The 14301-nt window shown below is 38.1% G+C and overlaps 1 protein-coding gene across 1 annotated transcript in view; it reads right to left on the bottom strand.

Annotated features, from left to right (window-relative positions):
• kiaa0586 (protein TALPID3) overlaps positions 1-14301 on the bottom strand; it is a 101072-nt gene that overhangs the window by 53556 nt on the left and 33215 nt on the right. The window contains exons 23-30 of the mRNA XM_002933744.5: positions 14046-14202; positions 13632-13836; positions 13280-13527; positions 12329-12405; positions 11211-11345; positions 10770-10953; positions 9594-9733; positions 7483-7570 (exon numbers count right to left, since the gene is read on the bottom strand). Coding sequence (XP_002933790.3) covers positions 7483-7570; positions 9594-9733; positions 10770-10953; positions 11211-11345; positions 12329-12405; positions 13280-13527; positions 13632-13836; positions 14046-14202 — 1234 coding nt within the window. The remainder of the gene's footprint in view (positions 1-7482; positions 7571-9593; positions 9734-10769; positions 10954-11210; positions 11346-12328; positions 12406-13279; positions 13528-13631; positions 13837-14045; positions 14203-14301) is intronic.

The following is a 14301-nucleotide window of genomic DNA, read 5'->3' on the forward strand; positions in this document are numbered from 1 at the left end:
CCTAACTCAGATTTAATTAATCCTTAATCCTATTGGGTTTATTTCACGTTTAAATATTTTTTTTTAGTAGATTTAAGGTATGGTGATCCAAATTATGGAAAAACCTCTTATCTGAAAAACCCCAGGTCCACAAGCATTCTGGATAACAGGTCCTATACCAGCATTGGTTGTTAAAGTGGTTCTCCACCCAAAACCTTATTTTTTTTATTTTGCATAATGAAAATGACTATAATCCTAAGCACATTTCCAACGTTTTTACCAAAGTTATGTGTTAATGTATTCACTATTGAAATCAATATTTATCCTCTTATAAAACAGTGCCACAGGAGTCAGGTTTCCTATAGGTCTGTAAATCAGCTGGCTTGCAACACTGTTTCAGGAGTCAGAGCAAGAAGTGCACAGAATGTAAAACAGTCACACAGATCCTGCCTTTAATACCAATTACATCTGCAAATAACTTTAAAAACATTGAAATGTACAGTATGGTGGCAGACGCCTTTAAGCTTAATATATACACAACACAATGCCTGTATTTAAAAGGAGACACACAAATAGGATAAAAGGGCAGGGGAAACACAATACAGGACTTAAAGGACAGAGTACCCAACAAAAATATATATGTAAGAGGGAACAACAATGAAAATGGAAAGAACGTATTCCAATCGTCACAAGTAGAAAGTATATTACGAAATGGTATCAAGTCAGACATATGAAAGAGTACTCATAACTAAGTAGTAAAAAGATGCCAGTACAGCAGTATGCAAAAATAGGGTAATGACAAATAATGGATAGATAACATGCATTCTTTAAGACTGCAAATAGGTATATAACATTTCTAGTATTGCAATTAATATATTGTCCAATATTACAGGCAATGTTTTGACCTTTCACTATTCCTGAGGGTACGACCTTTATTGGTAACAAATTTACAACCCTATTCCATAATAATCCTAAATTTAGGATCCGCAGGGCATATTAATTATAGTTTGTAAGCCAGCATCACCAGTGATGTTGTCTATAGCAACCAATCAACAATATGTTTTGAACTATATAAAATATGCCCCAGACAATATGAAGATATTTATTGACAATTTGTTTGATATTCCCCATGGGAATTTTGTATATGAAATTACATGCATCAAATGTGGCATACAATATGTAGGGCAAACCTCATGCAGTCTTAAAAAATGCATTTGAAAACACATTTCAGATATTCAAATAAAGAAAGAAACCAATGTTTCTAGGCCCTTCTTGACCTGTACCATGAGGGATTTAAACTGTTTTCAAGTTCAGGGAATTGAGAATGTTTATCCACATTGTAGGGGTGCCAACTTGGCACGTACCATCCAGAAACATGAGGTAAATCGCCTAACATTTACCCCGGACTGGTGCCCCTGATCAGAGAGAACAGCACCAGCCCAGGGTAGCTGCATCGCTTCTTCCTTCCTGGTCGCTCGCGCACACGCGCAGTAGAGTGAAAAGCCGAACTTTAACAGAGAAGTCGGCTTTTCAATCTACTGCGCATGCGCCTGTCGTGGGGTCCCGGAAAAACGAAGCAGGAAGAAGGAAGCGCTCCGCTACAGGTACCCCGGGCTAGTGCTGTTTTCTCCTAACAGGGGCACCAGCCTGGGGTACAAGATAAGCGATTAAAGTCACTTGGGGGTGCCTAACATTTTGGCCTTTCCTTCTCCTTTAAAGAACATGTAACGCCTACATTTGCAAGAATACCTAGGAGATTGAACTACTGCTATCACTAAATACAGATTTTGAAGTATCAAATGTATCTATGTATCCATTAGTTGATATTTCCTTATTTTTGTTTGCTCTTATACTGACACCCTGACAACTTAATTATATAGTAATCTTTCATATGTCTGACTTGTTACAATTTTGTAAAATACTTTATTTTTGTGACTATTGGAATACATTATTTCCATTTTTCATTGCTGTACCCTCTTACATATGGCTAATAAAGGTTGGAGGTTCAGTCAAGTTAGAGATAAAATATAAGATATAATACTTTAAAACAGGTGCAAAATCCTGTAGGCTGTTGGCTAGCCAGTAGCTTCTAATACTATGGGGAATATAGAGTAACATGCATTCCATCTTTTTTCTTTATTACTTCTCTCTTTTCAATTCCTTGCAATGATAAAGACAAAAGCTCCACAATAGCAAAGAAATGGTTACAGGAAAAGTAAGATACAGGCATTGCGTTATATTTTCCATTTTTACAGAGCCGCCTTTCATGCCGCTTGGCTTTGTAAACTATAATCAGGAAAATTGAATTTATTATATACCATCCTCATCATTAATCAAAAGCGTTAAGAAACCTTTTCTTTATAAAGATGACAAATAAAAGAAAATATCTGGCAAGCCAAAATATATAACATATATTAAAAACTGTCATCGTTTAAATGTTATTTGTGGACTGCTACATAAATAACAGGCTATTCAACCAGTGAAAACAGCTGTATAAACTAAGGGTGCCATGGAGCTGAAAATAAGTCATAAACTGTACCATAGTCTCCAAACTGTCTGCAAGAAAGCACATATTTTTAAATAATAAACTTGTCAGTCAAACATATTTTGATGCAACTTAATAAATCAACTGCAAATTATATATATATATATATATATATATATATATATATATATATATATATATATGTATGTAGAAACACATGTGGATTGCACTGTCCCTGATGAAAGTTCCAGATAGGAACTGAAACGTCGGACTGAATAAAGCCTCACATTTATTTATCTAAACCTCTGTGATTCTTCTTGAAAAACATCCTGCGTGTGCTGTCATTCCAACCCTGTGTATCTACGCTTTCAGCACTGGCACCCAGGTATTATCTTGCTCTTATGGTGTGCAGCTTTCCAGCAACTCGTTTCTATATATATATATATATATATATATATATATATGTATGTAGAAACACATGTGGATTGCTCTGATCCCTTCTCCCATTATTGCTTGAGAGAAAGTGAAAACCTCAAATTTTTGGTTCTGAGGGAATGCTATGTGTGTAGCATGAGGAATGGGAATACCTTCTGTTATAAGAAGACTGTCATGGCATTTACCATGGCCCATTTACGTCCACTTATGCAGTGGACAACATGCACTTCTGTATAGTTATGTTCATCGCCAATCAGTCCTTCCTGTCTTCCGTTCCGAACCAAGTGCTGCTGCATCTATTGCTACACAGTGCTGTGTAAGCCTGGAGCTACTGTGACCTCCTTACCAGGCGGTTGCTAAAGGGTTCCCTCAGAACCCTGAATCAATCGCCAGCGCTGTTGCACCTAAAGAATCGAGTGCAGAGGTCATTCGCACGCCGAACACCAGAAATTATGCAAGTGAACAGCGAAACTGATGCCAGGCAGACTGCAAACATTTTTGGAGCAACTGCATCTCATTTATGACATAGTGAATACACAGTTGCGACTAATCAGACACAGCTGAATCAGACGCATTGCAACTGCATCAAATTCAAAGCCTGCATTAAGCCTGCAATTATGCATGAATTCTTGGAAAGTCTGGTGCAACATGGGAAAAAAATATGGTTGTTGAATCTGCAATTGCACCTTGCTCGTTGCGTCAAGGTATGTGACTGTGCCCTATGGTCTCAGGAGGCAACAAAACACTTATCTTCAATGCTTTTCTGCCCATACCCTGAGGGAAAAATCATGTTCCAAGTGTAGTGCTCAGGGTTAAAGACATTGCCAACAAAGTGCGAACAGATGCCAACAAGCCATTTTGAGGGAGGGTTCATCAGATTTAAAAGGCCCAAACTGGAATGACCAAATGTCAAACCAAATAATCTCCTTCACAGTAGGTGAGGAGCACTCCTGGCTCTAATTGTGCATTGCAGGCCTTTCATTCTATACATCAGTGATAAAGCAAAAGATTTCATAATCCCCTATGGAAATGAAAACAATTAATGGTTTCTTAGAATTTAAAGAGCTGCTAGAAATGACATGGGGTGACATTCATACGTAGTGATGAAGCATGCTGGAAAGTCCTATAATGTGACTAATTGGGTCAGAAACATGCATTTATGAACCTACAGCATCTACATTATATTACCAGACTGATTAGCCAGTTAAGACATTAGTGGGTTTTAATCCATAGAATGCTCTGTTTGACTGCCAAAAAACTGTCTCAAACCACACATAAGCAAGTACTTTAATGTCCTATAAGACAAGCAACATAATTGGATGTGGCAATATCCTAGAGAACAGAACATGTCCATTTTCTAAATTTAATGAAACAGACAAGATGACTAGCACATAAATCTAGCAATTTACACTATGTAAAATTAAAACACTCAAATTACCTTCTACTGACCAGTCATATTTGCCCAGATTTCCCTTACTATTCCTAAACTGCATGCTTTTGTTAAAAAAAAAAACCTATATTTCCTAAAACCCCTATACCTCAATTACTTTCAAGGCTGATGGTATATGGGCTGAGATATCCTATCTGACATGAGCCTAATGACAATCTCCTATGTGAAAGAGGAAACTCTTGGAAACTGAATCTCATTTAATTTATCTTTTCAATCCCAAAGACCATAAATTGTACAGATGGTGACATAACTTGGCCTAGTCCACCATTTTCAGTGGGCATGCTGATTTCCTGTATAGGTCTCATATTCTCACATTTACTTTTTGACTGGTAATAAAGTTGATGTATCAAATCTACCCCAGGTGCCTTCAAGCTATTTTAATTCAAAATTAATGGAAGGGTATTTTGCAGTCTTTTGCTTCCTGTTTGAAGTGTCCTCTAAAAACAGTACCTAGTACTTGACTGCAACTTAAGCTGCCCATACAGCTTAAGTGTTTTTTCTTTAAATAAAACAAACATGTTTTAACTGCACCACTTTTTTGCTATTTGGTCCAGTTTTCTCTAGTACCAGCCTTTTTCTCATTTTGGAGGTATTTTTAGAGTTTTTTTGTGAGCTGAAGGTTCCTTGAGGTTTGTGCATCTGGGCCATTTATACTAATCGGTGCATATACTCCATAACTTGTCCAGTTGAAATTTTTCTTTATTAATTGGATACATGCTTTTTCTTACTCCCCCTAGTTCTGTCCCTCGCCAATATATTCCACATCTCATGATGTAAACAACTTTGTTGGATAACAAACATTGGGAACAATACAACTAGAGGTCATGTTTTAAAGTTGCTGGAGGTAAGATGAAAGGTGGCCATACATGGAAAGCTTATGTGCCCATGTACGGGCATCCCCAGTGGGAATAAAACTGGGCAAATTTGATTTTCCCATTGGATTGGGGACTGCATTGGCATTTTGCTGTGGCTCTTGCTCCAACAGGTCCTATTCCCGTTATTGTAATTCGATTGTTTGGCCCAAGGCCTTAGGTGGACATACCAGTGGAAAGATCTTGTAATGTATGACCACCTTTAGTATCTTCTTTTCATAGTATCATAGCAGCTATCCAATTTTAGTGAAAACTAATGAGAACCCTGCTTTAATATTGGGGAGCACTAGAGTCCAAAAGAGAACTTGAGATGATGGATGAACCTCCTTTAACAATCAATACGTGAACTCTATAAGCAGTAGATCAGGTTATATTATTGCTATAAAAAAACAATTTTGTTTTTATACAGGTAAGGGACCTGCTATCTACCATATGTCTTATGTCTCCTTATGTCTACTACAAATTAAATAACTAACATCAATATGAGAATCACTATTCTTAGCTCGTAAATGTGTTACTCTTAAATGGCTTTCAGGTCACATCTGTGCATCTCACCTTGGCACATTTGGTATACACCCAAAGGGGTACACCCAATAAATCTGACCAGGTTTGGCAGTATTAACTCTTTAGATTTAGAGGACACCCCACATTAAGACCAATATTTTATCGCTGTTTATTATTGCAATGGTATTCTTCATTGTTTATTGATAATAGCATACCCACCTATTGTTTTTCTTTTGTCTATCTATTTGTTGTGCTTTATTTTTTGTAAATGTTTGTATTAAAATAAAAAAAAGATGATGCTAATAAAAAACATGAAACCCAATAGAAATGTTTTGCCTCCAATAAGGATTAATTATATCTAAGCTGGGATTAAGTACAAGGTACTGCATTATTACAGAGAAAAAGGAAATCCTTTTTAAAAATGTGAATTACTTTATTAAATATATGGTAGATGGCCTTCCTGTAATTCAGAGCTTTCTGGATATGGGTATGGGATCTGGTTTCTGGATAACAGACCCCATACCTAAATTTGTGTGACAAGCCGTCTTTTCTTTCTAAGCTATTTAACCTTTAATTGGTGAGCTCCCTCGGTCAAAAGACATGGCAGGAGCAATTGTGGTTCTCCTTTAAGACACAGTGGAAATGAGGTCCTTAGGCTAATGCCACACGTAGTGTATTCTTGGCAAGCTGAAAAACACTTGCCGAGAACAGGCCCCGCTACTGTGAAATCCCCTTACTTGTGCCTGCACTGGGAAGCATTGAATATGCTTGAGTGCAGCCACATGAAGCCGACATCCGTTGAAAATGTGCCTGCACTCAAGCATATTCAATGCTTCCCAGTGCAGGCACAAGTAAGGGGATTTCACAGTAGCAGGGCCTATTCTCGGCAAGTGTTTTTCAGCTTGCAGAGAATACACTACGTGTGGCATTAGCCTAAGCTCTGCTGTCTAGAAGATGCAAACTACTAGATATATCCATTAAAGGGATTTAAAGTACTACTAGGTAAAATGAGTAGTATTCCTTCTTGTAGCAAATGCAAAGAAATTGGAAATAAATTGGTTGAAATTAGGTTGTCTACCAAATGTTTTCCTCAAAATATTGCATCACAGAATAATTGTGAACTGTAATACTCAAACAAATAAATCATCAAAATCTTGCCTTGATATTTGCCTTCCTTAGAAAGTATATTTTTTGCCCAATAAAAGAAAACATAATTCTTATCAACTTTGCAATATACATTCATTACAAATGTGCAATAGTTTATTTGCTGTTTTCTATTCTCTGCCCTGGTGGCTCAGACTCTTGAAATAATGTAACACAATTTTTTAAAAAAAAACTGTTATATTTGACAGTTGCTTAGAATTATCTTTTCTTTTATTAGACAAGAAATTATTTTTTGGATTGACATGTCCTTTAAACATGTTTACTAATGGATAGTTGAAAAATGGCACTTTGGCAATATTTTCAGTGAAAACTCTGTAGCCGTAGACAATGCCTCTCTCAGATCAGTGTGATCTTTCTCTAATGAATTCAGCACATAGCAGGACAAACCCTCCAAGCAAATGTTAATGCTGCCATCTAATGGCAGCCTGAAATCGTGGAGGCGTCATGATGGATACATATTCTGTTTTCTGTCAAGAGACAGACACTTCCCAGCAGAATTCATTTTCACACCAGTCTCATAATATTTAAGCGCATGCATACCAACACAGCCCTTGCCAAAACCACTGACGGTTAAGGCTCAGACAAACGTTTACCTGTAGGTGGATCATTGCTCCTCTTAACCCCAACTTGTATGAAACGTGTATGAGTTGGCTGATGCTCATTTTGAGGTACGGCTTGGACCTGTAACAATGATTTCTCCAATAAGAATTACAAAGCTCAATGAATTAAACAATATTTGGAAGAGAAACTTCGGTATTAATATGCTCTGATACAGTATCAGTGGTACTTCTCTGGCTTATAAGGGGTTAGCAATCTAAACAGCCCGGCTAACCAGAGGCTCTCCAGCTGTTGGTGAATAAGAACAACCCCCCCCCCACATATGTCTGAAGGAGGAATAAAAAAATAAACTGTACACCACTGTTTGTTGTAGGTATGTAGACTTATACATAGTATCTGTTTAAACTGCTGCTTAAAGAAAATCCACTCCCGCGCTACATCTACAAAAACCATCTGGATGACTGGATGAAGAAAGCAAGCTTTTTTTTCCCAAAGTCCCCTAATCGGTGTGACCACCTTATCTCAGTGATTCACATCCTGTGATATTTTATAGTACAGCTGTGAAAACACAAGCATAAGTGTATCAGACCTGTCATCATTGAAAGCATTCCTAAAACACAACAGAGAACAAAGCACTCTGCTCTAACCCCTATACGATAGGGATGTTATAGTGCTTTATATGAGACAACTTGTGCAATGCAGTAGGAATATGTCAGTCTCCATTACTATTGCAGGTCACTTTTTAAATAAAATAATGGCACAAGGACTGTTTTCTGCCCTGTAATTTTGGAGGCTTTTTTTTTTAATGGGAAAGGTCACCAGGGGTCATTTATCAAACCTGGGCAAATTTGCCCATGGGCAGTAACCCATGGCAACCAAAGAAATTGTTGCATTCGTTGTTCTATCTGCAGCTGGCTGAGAAAAGCCAATGGCTGATAGGTTGCTATGTGTTAATGACTATGGGCAAATTTGCCCAGTGTTGATAAATGAGCCCCACTGAGACAAGACAATAATTGACAGTTTAAAGAAATGGCTCACCTTTGAGCTTTTTATTTATTATAGAATATTAATTTCGACTTAATTCTACTAGATACTGTATATCATGACCTGGATGAATGAGAATCTTCATAGAAAATAATTTATCTTCTTTTTCTGCCTTTTTTCAGCTTTCAAATGGGGGTCACTGACCCCAACAGCCAAAAATCTTTTGCTCTTTGAAGCTGGCCATACACACACAGATAATATTGTACAAAACCTCGTTTCGTGCAATATTAGGTGCACGTATGGCAACTCGGCAAGGCGACCGATATCACAGAAGGCTGCTGATATTGGCTGATTTGCTGATCAGGTGGGTTTGAAGATTTTGATCGGGTGCCATAGAAGGTGCCTGAGCGAAATCTGCCTTCAGGGCTGAATCGGCAGAAGGAGGTAGAAATCCTATTGTTTCTACCTCCATATCCGATGATTCAGCCCTGAACGTCAGTGGAGGGTTGGAATGATCGAAAATCGCCACGTGTGTGGCCAGCTTAAGGCTACAATTGCATTGCTATTGTTATGGTTTTTTTTTTACTTATCTTTCTATTAAGATTTTTTACAAAGAAGACTTCCCAATAAGAAAGCAGCATTTATACTGATAGGAGGCATTAAGTCACCAAGTACAGCTGAGCCGTCTTTTGGTTAAAAATCTCAGAAGAAAATGCACTTGTATCCCGTTTCCAATGTGGATATAGGCAAATGAATGTGACCAAATTGCCCACTGGCATTGTTATATGTATGGCAAGTAAGACTGAGAGTACTTGGAAAAATATTTTAAAACAGCACAGCTCCGAATTGCTAAAGCAACAATGCCATTGGAAATCCAAAGATTTGACATTCTGTCTGTTGTAGAATTTGTTTCTAAAAGTAATACATTTCCTAACTAAAAAGGAACAAGTTGTACTGTAAAGAACACTATTATAAGAAAGAATGTGTTTGGTTTCAGATTGCACAAGGGAGATATTTGTTAGAGGGGAAGGCACAAGACTGTAAGAATGTGAGAAAGGCAGCGAAACATTTCTGTTGTACTTGAGACCGGCACAAATGTGAAACACATGTGTGAAGTTGTGTGTAGAGCAGTAAGGAAAGAAGCAGTGGAGCCATTCTATACCTGAGAGCTGCTGCTGGATCCTGTCGGCATTATTGCAGTGGTACTAACATTGGGATAATTAGCAGATGCCAGTGGCACCTCAAGCTCCCCAATGCTCATTGGGCCCCGAGTGATACTATAAGAGTCCATGGGGTTCAGTTCTGAAATAACAAAATATTCAAGGGTTACGCTGATTATGCCACTCATCATACTGCATGCTGTAAATCAAACACACTTCATTAAGGCAATTAAAAATGTATGACACTTCTCCTTTTAACAGGCAATAAACGAAAAAAGGCAATGACTATCTAGAGAAGTGTTTCTGGAGCATCATCCATCATATTGTGTAGTAAAAAAAGAAGTCTTGAAATCTAAGAGAGAGTGCTCTAAACCCTGCCACCTAAGAAGGAAATACTAGGTCCCACTCATGAATACAAATAAGCAGAGGAAGTCAGTGTTTTTGATATACAATAATTTATGCTCTAAGCATTTTAACCCTTTGTAAGCAAAATGATGGCACTGCTGGAATATACTGAGCTGTTTGCTGTTCCTTAAGAGAAAACTGTGACCTATAAAAGTTACCAAACTGGCATATTTAGTACTTAAAATGCCAGTTTTTATATTTAGGATTATCCAATGGCACATACTACAAAAACAATATTTTAATAATAAGGCTGTAGTTACATGAAACAGTGATTTACATATGGACTGTCTTATGCAATATATTTTTAGAGACCTGCAATTTCCAGGGACATAGTTTCCCTTTAGAAGTATATGCATGGTGGTCCAGTAAAGGAAACTAAGGAGCTTGATTAGTAAATATTTTACAAAATACATGCTTGTGAGACACTGCATGCTATTTTCAGAAATGAAGCCAAGCAAATGTAAATAAGAGCCCTGTAGCTGGCAGATTGCTTACCAATGGATATTCCTTGTAGATTGTAAGCTCTTTTGGGCAGGGCCCTCTTCACCTCTTGTATCGGTTATTGATTGCTTTATATGTTACTCTGTATGTCCAATGTATGTAACCCATTTATTGTACAGCGCTGCGGAATATGTTGGCGCTTTATAAATAAATGTTAATGTAATGTAAATGTAATATTCACTAGTGCCTTAACCAGTTAAGAACATTTTGGAATGTCTATTGTTAGACAACTAGAGGCGGAGGATTGCAAATCCCCTTGTGTGGCCAATTACCTGGTATTTTATCATACTGTCCTGGAGATGACAGATGCTTGTGCTCATGTCCAGCAATTTGACCCGCATTAGCAGGTCTACCCATAAAGGCAGAGTGCCCCAATAAGACTTGCTCTGCTGCGTTGGTGAAACGGGGCCTTTGACCTTCACTGATCTCCCCCATGCTGTTTTCTTCGTCAGAGCCCTAGAGAGTAGGCCATAAAAAGCAAAGAAAATAAACTTGGCTGAAATAAAAACAAAGATTCATAGCTTAAGCAGCCAGGTTTCATGTATTACAGCCCAATTAGGGTTGTTGTGAGATTAAATGAACAGAACTAGGAAGATTTATAGAAAAAAAAAAAATAAATAAAAAGTCAAATATACGAATAAAATGCACTACTGAGTCTACTGACTTAGAAATCTGTGATGCTTAGTTCAGAGCTATATAGAAGATCAACCAACCTCTGGGGGGTAATAAATGTCAAGTGGCGCAACCAGATCTTGATTAAATTTGGATAAGAGTGACAGAACAGGATCACGATGTGCTCCCCGCCTGGACCCATAAATCACCTGCCCTTCACTTGGGGGATCATATTCCTGTAGCAAAAAAGCAAAATAGTTTCTTATTTTAATCAGACGTCTCACCACATAATTTGTTAACTTTACCGCAGTTCACTAAACCACAATTCTACGTTATTCCAAATACGTCACTGTAAAATGGCTGTCAACTAGTAATAAATAACAAAAGAGATCTACTCCCAAATGATCATATTCTATTGCAATATTTCATTATACTAGCATTTTATACTATTGCCTTCCACACATTTTATGTTGAATCCTAAATAGAAAATATTGCTTTTCAACATTCTATAAACAGTGTACTTATGGGTATGAGATATTCTGCACAAAGGGCCAAATTGAATTAGTCACTATAATAGATAAAATCCCTCAACAACTCTAAACAGCCCCCAAAATGACATACCTGTTCCTTCCATTAAGTTGAAACATGATGCTGAAACCAGTCACTTCCCTTTCTTATGTGAAGCCCAACCTCCTTAAATAGGCTGAGCCTTCCCTCTCCTTCAAAAAGGAAGCCGCCTGATTGATTTCCATTGGAGCAAGAGGCAGCAAGTATATGCTCTTATGCACTTTGACCAACTAACTATTTAAGAGAGAAGGCTCAATATTAATGTTCCCTCTAATTCCTTTTTGGCTATGTGTGCAAAAAACATTTTTTGTGTGCACATTTTAAACTTGTGTGTGCATTTTTAAAAACGGTGTGCTTAGATACTTTGTACACACTACAATTGATGTGTGTGTGCTGGCCTCAAATTTGTGTGTGCTCATGCACAAGCGCACAGCTTGGAGGGAACATTTCTCAGTATACTAAATGGGGTGGAGCTTCAGATAAGGAAGTTACTGGTTTCTGCAGCATGTTTCAGCATTTATCTTAGAAAGGACATCAGTCTTCACAATATTTATTTATGGAGTCTAACTTACATGCAATTTAAACAGTGGTTATAAAATTGTCTATGTTGAACTATTATCCCTCTAAAAAAAACATGATGCTGCTTTCCTACCATGTCATGTGCATCTCTTAGAGTGCTGGATAGACTCTCCGTAAGATTTTGATTAATCACTCCATTTTCAGCCACAGCTAGAGATAACAGACAAACAATGCTCACTTCATAAAATAAAGACAAAAATAGCATATACACTCTGGGGGGGGGGAACGTACTATAAGGTAAAATTCATGTGACACTGTTTTCCCATGTGGTGTGTGGGCTAAACATTTCACATGAATCAAGGCAGCCATCAAGAGTGAATTAAAAGCAGGCCTCACACAAAGGACACAAACTGAACGGACCTGTATGCCATTGCTTGGATCACTGTTTGGAAGTATGGGCCCAGATATGCTTTGGCCATTCATGCAAGTAAATATCAGCCATACAGGGGGCCGATTTCAGCTGCCAATAATGGTCCTTTAGACCGAGTCGGCAGCTTATCTGCCCATGCATTGGCACCACTGACGGGCCTCCCTGACCGATATCTGGCCTGATATTGGCCAAATCTTGATCGGGCAGGTTTGATTTTTCCACTGGATCGAGGACCGCATCAGTTCCTTGATGCGGTATCGATCACATGGCGTCTATGTCCGTCGTTTGAATTTGATCACTGGGGCCTAGGGCCAAACAACTGAATTAGTCCGATATTGCCCACCCAACACAATAAATAAATAAAGTTGTTAGAGACAATTCTCATTGACTTTTACTGAACTTCACCAGCTTTTACTTGCGGAGCTTTTTCTGGCAAATTTTTGAGGATTTTTTTCTTTAATAAATACAGACTATTTGTGATTCTTAAGAATATTCTTGAGTATATTCCCATTCTTGTTTTATCACTGCATTTTTCTCAAATGAAAAAAATGCAAACTTGAATTTTGATAAATCAGCCTTAAGCCATAAAACAAATATACAGAACAAATGATCTTTAAGCAGACACTGTGATTATATGTAAGAAATAAAAAGTACCTTGTGCTGCAGCTATCTGATCATAACTGTACACCACCTCTCCCTCCGAGATGGGCCTGTCGGTTGTTTCTGAATCAGTGGTGGTGACAGTCAGGGTGCTCTCCTCTGTTGAAGGGGCAGAGCTTGGGGTGGGAGCAGGCGAGGGTGTTCTGGGTTCAGGTGGAAGGGAAACTGAAGATTTCTCAGGTTCTGGTGAAGCTGCAAAGATCAGGCTCTCTGGCTTTTCATCTTTAGCTACTGTCATCACACTGTCATGTAAAAAGCACATATGTCATTAAATATGAAGCTTTAAACTAGAAGAAGCAATGTTTCTAATATGGGGGAATGGGGGGAGCTACAATATACTACTTGCATTGCATCTTTATATAGAGCCTCCTCCAGAGAATGGGGGTTTTCTTCTTCTAAAGGCAACTCCATAGTGCCCCAAGGACCAGGTAGACCAGGGCTATCTGGTTCAGGTTCTTCTGAAATGGGAGGTGTTGGGGTAGCCACCCTGGGAGGAGAGGCCACTGGGGTGATAACAGGAGTGGCTACAGGACTTGTTGGCATCTCCAGAGCTGCAAAAAAGGCACAATATAGTGTTTTAACACAGAAACGTGTAAAGGTTTCTACTTGGCCTACCTGTTACTTTATATTATATTTATTTTTTAAGGAAAATTAAATCAAGTTGGTCAAAAATATCAGCAGTACCAGTTCTCATCCTTAGTAATAACTTTCAATATACATTACACCATTCAGGCACAGTATTCATAACTAAGTCACTCACCTGCCACTTCTGCCTGATCTTCAGGTATGGGTTCAGCCACAGAAGTTTGTGGGGAAAGATCTGGAGTTTTTACTATGGAAGGTTCCCTCGCTGAAGGGAGAGGAGACGCGGGTGGGGTACACTCAGGAGTGGGAACTAAAGGAACTTCTATAGCGATCTGTAACAGAAAATAATGTGTTATTTTTTAAGCATTAAAGGGATCTGTAATTAGTATAAACATGATATGTGCCTGCATTTATTTCTCATGTACATTGCA

This window comes from Xenopus tropicalis, chromosome 8 (assembly GCF_000004195.4).
Source record: "Xenopus tropicalis strain Nigerian chromosome 8, UCB_Xtro_10.0, whole genome shotgun sequence".
Lineage (NCBI taxonomy): Eukaryota > Metazoa > Chordata > Amphibia > Anura > Pipidae > Xenopus > Xenopus tropicalis.